The sequence below is a fragment of the Nansenia antarctica genome (genome assembly GCF_963989245.1).
Source record: "Nansenia antarctica genome assembly, chromosome: 14".
Taxonomy (NCBI): Eukaryota; Metazoa; Chordata; class Actinopteri; order Argentiniformes; family Microstomatidae; genus Nansenia; species Nansenia antarctica.
Window position 1 is genome coordinate 31276178 of NC_137684.1, and position 7500 is coordinate 31283677.

The 7500-nt window shown below is 47.4% G+C and overlaps 1 protein-coding gene across 1 annotated transcript in view; it reads left to right on the forward strand.

Moving 5' to 3' along the window:
- Positions 1-7500, forward strand: part of ptprz1a (protein tyrosine phosphatase receptor type Z1a) — a gene marked incomplete at both ends in the record, with an annotated part of 73618 nt that overhangs the window by 35177 nt on the left and 30941 nt on the right. The window contains 6 exons of the mRNA XM_080544800.1: positions 643-822; positions 2501-2652; positions 3267-3359; positions 4657-4723; positions 5198-5355; positions 7143-7293. Coding sequence (XP_080400926.1) covers positions 643-822; positions 2501-2652; positions 3267-3359; positions 4657-4723; positions 5198-5355; positions 7143-7293 — 801 coding nt within the window. The remainder of the gene's footprint in view (positions 1-642; positions 823-2500; positions 2653-3266; positions 3360-4656; positions 4724-5197; positions 5356-7142; positions 7294-7500) is intronic.

Here is a 7500-nt window from a genome sequence, read left to right on the forward strand (position 1 = left end):
CAGTACTACACATGACAGATACACAAGTGCACACACTCAGCGCGGTCTGTTATTTAAGGCAACAATGGCTGCGGGGATCAGGCTTTTGCCAAAGCGAGCCCTTTTGCACCGTAGCGTTCTGTACCTACGCCCGGATGGCAGTGGGGCGAGGTACAGGTTGAGTGGGCGGGTGATGTCCTGTTCTATTGTGGTTGTGATGCGTGAGATGGCCCTGTTGTTTAGTGCTGTGAGGTTGGGTGTGGGGAGTCCAGTTATCCTGGCAGCAGTGTTGGTGATGCGGGTCAGTTTGGCCCGGTTGATGACTGTGAGCATGTTGAAGAAGCAGAAGGAACAGGACATTGTAACTTGAGTTGAGACGGTAAACTCGCACCTCCATTGACTTGCTAGCTTTTCAGAGGTGTAGCTGGTCTCCATCGGGTATTCAGGAGATGGTCACATGCGTTGGCAATGCGCATGTTTGGGGATGTAGGTTTGGCTTGTGTGTCTCAGAGTGCAAGGCAATACTGTTGGCAACACCTTGACATCTGCTTCATACTTAATGTACAGAACTCTAACATGTAAACATTGTCCAGATATATTTTCGGATATATACCTTTGCCCTTTCGGGATAATAAACATTCTTTCCTCTACCACTGTTGCTAGGAACCCTAAACCAGAACAACTGGGCTAAGAAGTACCCGTCGTGCAACAATGCCAAGCAGTCGCCCATCAACATCGATGAGGACCTGACGCAGGTCAAAGTTCAGTTCCAGAAGCTGAATTTCGAGGGGTGGGAAGAGGAGACCTCGGATGGGACGACCATCAAGAACGACGGGAAGACGGGTAAGGACTGGAACATCTGAGACTGTTAGGAACTCATTCATTCTTGGGGCGGCTGTGTCTCAGGAGGTAGAGGCTGTGTCTCAGGAGGTAGAGGCTGTGTCTCAGGAGGTAGAGGCTGTGTCTCAGGAGGTAGAGGCTGTGTCTCAGGAGGTAGAGGCTGTGTCTCAGGAGGTAGAGGCTGTGTCTCAGGAGGTAGAGCCGCTGTCTGATGATCGCAAGGTTGGCAGATCGGCGGTTCGAGCCCCGGCTGGCCACATGTCGAAGTGTCCTTGGGCAAGACACTGAACCCCAAATTGCTCCCAGTGAGCGGGACGGCGCCTTGCATGGTAGCTTGCTGAGAATGTGTGTGTGAATGGGTGAATGAGAGGCCGTTGTAAAGCGCTTTGGATAAAGGCGCTATATAAATGCATGAAAATGAATAAATCTACAAAATAATGATGTATGCAGGGTTCCCACGGGTCCTTGAAATCCTTGAAAGTTTGTGAATTTGAGAAGAAAAAAATCAAGGTCTTTGTTTTTTTAAAATAGACATGGGTCATTGAAATTGCGAAAACACCCAGTTTTGCTGTGCTGTGGTAGAGAAGGCAAGAGACCATCTAGTGTTCTACACATTCAAGCCTCTCTTTTTAATTGTTGTCTGTGAGCGGATAGTTCCTATTATATAAACTCTCATCTAGTTCTGTCTCAAACTATGCCGTGTTGGGTCCTTGAATTTGAGGGAATTGAGCCTTGAAAGTCCTTGAAAGGTGCTTGAATGTGATGTTTCAGAAGGTGTGGGAACCCTGTGTGTGTTGTCATCTGATCTGTTTGTGTGTGTGCCGATGCATATTTCTGTAGATGAATGCCAGTGAAAGGCTGCAGTGTGCTCTTGTTTAGGTGATGTTAACTTGTGTGTGTGTATTTGTGTGTGTGTGTGTGTGTGTGTGTGTGTGTGTGTGTGTGTGTGTGTGTGTGTGTGTGTGTGTGTGTGTGTGTGGATGTGTGTGTGTGTGTGTGTGTTTTTGATTGATTGAAAACTTTATTAGAAGATTTGCAGAAGTAGGTACATATTAAAGTACATATTACATACAAGGTCAACTAACAGGATAAAAACCCAAGAAAGCCACTGGCTTATTTCAATTGGGGTCCTTGATTTGTGTGTGTGTGTGTGTGTGTGTGTGTGTGTGTGTGTGTGTGTGTGGATGTGTGTGTCCTCTAGTAACAATGTACCGGGGATAAGATGCTGTGGTCGGTGTATCAGGCTACAGTGCATCAATATTGTACTGTGTGTGTGTGTGTGTGTGTGTGTGTGTGTATATAAGTGGGTGTGCCAGTTAACTAGGTCAACTAACACACTGTGTGTGTGTGTGTGTGTGTGTGTGTGTGTCTGTGTGTCTGTGTGTCTGTGTGTGTGTGTCTGTGTCTGTGTCTGTGTCTGTGTCTGTGTCTGTGTCTGTGTCTGTGTCTGTGTCTGTGTCTGTGTCTGTGTCTGTGTCTGTCTGTGTCTGTGTCTGTGTCTGTCTCTCTGTGTCCCTGTCTCTGTCTCTGTCTGTGTGTGTCTGTGTCTGTCTGTGTCTCTGTCTCTGTCTCTGTCTCTGTCTCTGTCTCTGTGTGTCTGTGTATGTGTGTGTGTGTGTGTGTGTGTGTGTGTGTCTCTGTGTGTCTCTGTGTGTGTGTGTGTGTGTGTCTCTCTCTCCAGTGGCGGTGAACCTGGACGGGGAGTTCTACCTGAGCGGGGGGGGCCTCAGGTCCAGGTTCAAGGCGGGGCGGATCACCTTCCACTGGGGGGGCTGCAACGCTTCCTCCGAGGGCTCCGAACACAGCCTGAACGGGGTCAAGTACCCCCTGGAGGTAACCTGCCCGGCACACACCCAACATAACCTCAGCCGCCCGCCTGCTCTCAAACACCCGGTCCCGTGACACACGTCACTCCTGTCCTCCACTGTCTCCACCGGCTCCCCATCAAAGAACGTATCAAATTCAAAGTACTCATCCTCACATACAAGGCCCTCCATAGCCTGGCCCCCCCTTACCTGACTGACCTCCTTCTCCCCCACCGCCCTACCCGTACCCTCCCATCCTCATCCACTGTTCCCCTCACTGTCCCACCCTCTAAACTCAAAGGCTTCGGAGAGACCATGCCTTTTCACGAGCTGAAGCACCCCACCTCTGGAACTCTCTCCCTCAACCACTCAGAGACTCACCCTCCCTCACTCTCCACTAAATCCCACCTCAATACCTACCTGTTCTCCCATGCATACAACCTCCCCTACCCCTAACCATCTCCCCTAACCCTGCCACCCCCCCTCCCCCCCTGGACATGCATACAACCTCCCCTACCCCTAACCATCTCCCCCTCCCCGCAGCTGACCATCAGCTTGTTCTAATCTTAACCCTAACCCATCCTAACCTCCCAGACAGACAGAAACAGCAGTTGACCACCATCTTGTCCTTGTCTCTTGCAGATGCAGATCTACTGTTATGAGGAGCATCTGGAGTCCATAGACCAGGCCATCAAGGATGGAGGGAGGATCACTGCGCTTGCTGTGCTGTTTGAGGTGAGTGAGTGTGTGTGTGTGTGTGTGTGTGTGTGTGTGTATCTTGGAAGGGACCTGCTATTTGGCTTCTGTCCCAGTAAACAAAGACTCCAAAAGACGTCCTCAGGGAAGCCGGAATGTGGGTTCAGATGACGTCTTTCTAGGACGTCCAGATGACGTCTTTAGGACATCTTATGGACTACAGTAGTCCACGAGTGTGGGGTTACAGGGAGGGAGGGAGGCAGGGTTCTGTCAGGAACTGAGAGGAAGGCAGTGGAGTATATTTTAAGTGTAATACGGGGTATATGTAGGGGTAGGTCTTCTCATGTGTGTGCATGTGCGCACGCATGTGTGTTTGTACTGTGTCAGTGGGATGTATGTTCTTTGTAATGTGATGCCCCTGTCAGCGCTGACATGAATAAGAGATGACTGACATGGATGTGAACATGACCGACCTGTTGAGAGGCAGCACAGTGGACGCCCCCGTCAGGGTGTGTGTGTGTTGTGTGTTGTGTGTTGTGTGTGTGTGTGTGTGTGTGTTGTGTGTGTGTGTGTGTGTGGGTGTGTGTGTGGACAGACACACACGAACAGACAGACACACACATGGACAGACACACACACACACAGACAGATACACACATATGGACACACACACCCTAGCCTTTGGCTAATTGAACTTCCAGTAAGTGTTGGGGGCAGACAGTTACCGCAGAATGGAAGTGACTCAGTCTCAGCAAACTGAGAAAACTTCTGAAATTTGCTTTTATTTGTATGCCGAATATTTGCCTCCGAGACAAACTGTCAAGCATAGAAAAACACCACATCAGATGTATTGAGTTTGGTGCTAATGGTTTGGAACATGTACATGTTTTGCCTAATGTGCTGTCAAGCTTGGTTAGGCGATATAAACTCTTTTGGTGACATTCTGACTGGGCAAACAAGAGGTTGATATCGAAATGGGCTGTCACTCAAAATACCCCCTGTGTTCTTTTGGTTCCGGAATTCCTTTTACTGTAGTGGCCCTTAACACTAGAACAGCCGTGTCTATTTTACCTACTAGTACAGCCGCCTCTACATTCTTTAGAATGTAAATCTGCTACACAAGGATCACTCCTTTTAAATTAGCCTGCCTCCTACACAGAAACATTTAGCAAAATAGCTTTATATTAGCTTATCCTGATAATGTAAGGATACTGGGTGGTAGAACGCACATATCTAGAAAAAGTCATGAAAGGAGGATCCTGAAATCAGTGCCAGTGAAAGAGAGGAGATCATTGTAGACTATTGAGATGCCCTAACCTGCTGCCTCTCTTCACAGACCAGCATTGAAGACAACGAAAACTACATGGCCATCATCGACGGACTCAACAGTGTCAGCAGATTCGGTATGTCATCACCCCTGACTGTGATTCGACCTAACGGTTAACCTGCCACCTGTGTTGCTCAGTCAACCTGATGCTAGCAACGCTAAGGTTGTGGGTTCGATTCCCGTCTCGACTACAACTGCTTACTGATATGGGCTAATCTTATGTGGGACTAGCTATAATAGATACAATGTTGAAAAAGGTCTACACCTTGACGTACTTAACGTTTTATGGTATTTCAGATGAAATAGCTTTTATGAAGGAATGCAAATGGCAGGTCAAATGTGTGTTTTTAAGGTGGCGTTACAAATCTGCTCTGTGTAGTAAGTATCGAGCGGCTACCAATAACAGCAGATACTGAGCAGTACTTTGCTAACTGTTTGGCCCTTCTCTTAGATAGACCAGCCATTTGAAGGCCTCTGACAACAAACGTATGAACATGGACCACACACACACACACACACACACAGAGTGATGTCTCCTCTCCTCTCCTAGGTAAGACCGGGGCGCTAGCTCCCATGTCTCTGCAGGGTCTGTTGCCCAACAGCACAGAGAAGTACTTCACCTACAACGGCTCGCTCACCTCCCCGCCCTGCTCTGAGACCGTGGAGTGGATCATCTTCAAGAACACCGTGGCCATCTCTGACACACAGGTGTGTGTGTGTGTGTGTGTGTGTGTGTGTGTGTGTGTGTGTGTGTGAGTGTGCGTGTGTTTGAAGTCAAAGCAAAATTCATTCCTTTGTTTTGTCGGTATTTGGGTGATGTGCTGTAATGACAGCTTGTACACTTTTTAGCTGTCAGTTAGGTAAATTCCAGAGGAATTTCACACACACACACACACACACACACACACACACACACACACACACACACACACAGAGACACACACAGACACACACCATAGCCCATTTTGGCCTCCTGTTGATAGCCTGTTGTCTATCACACACCTCACACCCCCTCTGTGTTGTTTAGCTGGTTTGTGTTTAGGTCTAGCTGCCTTCCTCATTGTTGGATATGATCGTATCCCCTTTCACATTTCAAAAGCCTTTGAATCTTGTTTCGGGGGAAATTGTTCCTTTGTAATTGTGTACAGCGTGGTTTACAATTGTTCCTCAAGGCTGTACAGCACTTTCCTACTGCTAGTGATACATATTGTGTTACTATATCTCTCCAGGGGGCTGTTAGCATATACCTGCCATATCTCTTGCTCAAACTAGTGTCAAACTTTGTACAATGCAAGATCATTTCAGCCACACATAATAATAATAATACCTTAGACTTATATAGCACTTTTCTAGACACTCAAAGACGCTTTACAAACTGAGAAGATGTCTACATGTCTACAGACTGAGAAGATGTCTACATGTCTACACTCCCAGTTGAAGAATAAAACAATTATTAAAAATAAGATTGACTCATGCTCAGTAAAAAAAAAGAAGCTGATCATTTCACAATGTGTTTGCATGTTGTTGCCGGTTGTGCCATAATGACTATAATCATAATGGTTATAATCATGGTGTATTTTGTCACCCCGGGCTTGTAGACCAGTTTTACAAGGTGGTAATTGTCACGGTAAAGGTTTTACCCCGTCACAGTCACAGTAGTGCTGGTTATAATGTGGTGTGTGAGTGTGTGAGTGAGTGTGTGAGTGAGTGTGTGTGTGTGTGTGTGTGTGTGTGTGTGTGTGTGAGTGTGTGAGTGTGTGTGTGTGTGTGTGAGTGTGTGAGTGTGTGAGTGTGTGAGTGTGTGTGTGAGTGAGTGTGTGAGTGTGTGTGTGAGCGAGTGTGTAAGTGTGTGTGTGTGTGTGTGTGTGTGTGTGTGTGTGTGTGAACGTTTGCGTGCGTTAAGACGATAAATGTCTTAGTCAGGTGACCAGGTGTAGGTGAGTGGGAGGAGCCTCAGGGCAGCAGTGTGACTCAGGGCCATGGGTGTGAGGTGTGAGGACACATACGCACATCAAGGATCTGATTGTTAACACAGTGTGCACGCATGTCCCACGCCTGTTTCCCTTCATAAATCACAATAAACTCATTCAAATCAATGTTGCGCACATGAACACACAATACTCAAACACATACCTATACATAGGTACATTTGCAGTGGTCTCTTAATTTTCCAGAGCTGTATATGTGTATATTACAAGATACTCATGTGGGCTCATTTCTAATGGGAATCGTTGGCCACCAACACGGAAGGGAAGGCTAATGAATATTGATTGTAATCTAGTGTTTCTAAACATGTTGGTTGTCTCTCTAGTTGGAGATGTTCTGTGAGGTGATGACCATGTTCTTGTCTCTCTAGTTGGAGATGTTCTGTGAGGTGATGACCATGTTCATGTTCTTGTCTCTCTAGTTGGAGATGTTCTGTGAGGTGATGACCATGTTCTTGTCTCTAGTTGGAGATGTTCTGTGAGGTGATGACCATGTTCTTGTCTCTCTAGTTGGAGATGTTCTGTGAGGTGATGACCATGCAGCAGGCCGGCTACGTGATGCTGATGGACTACCTGCAGAACAACTACCGGGACCAGCAGGACCAGTTCATGGGCCAGGCCTTCTCCTCCTACACCGGCACCGAGGAGGTCCTCACCCCCAGTACGTACCTCTACCTAACCCTAACCCCTCTTCATCTACAGCCTACCCAGTAAACAAAGAGTCCAAAAGACGTCCTCGGGGAAGCCGGAATGTGGGTTCAGATGACGTCTTTCTAGGACGTCCAGGTGACGTCTTTAGGACGTCTTATGGACTACAGAAGACGACCCAGAAGAAAAAAGACGATTCTGTAGTCCATAAGACGTCCTA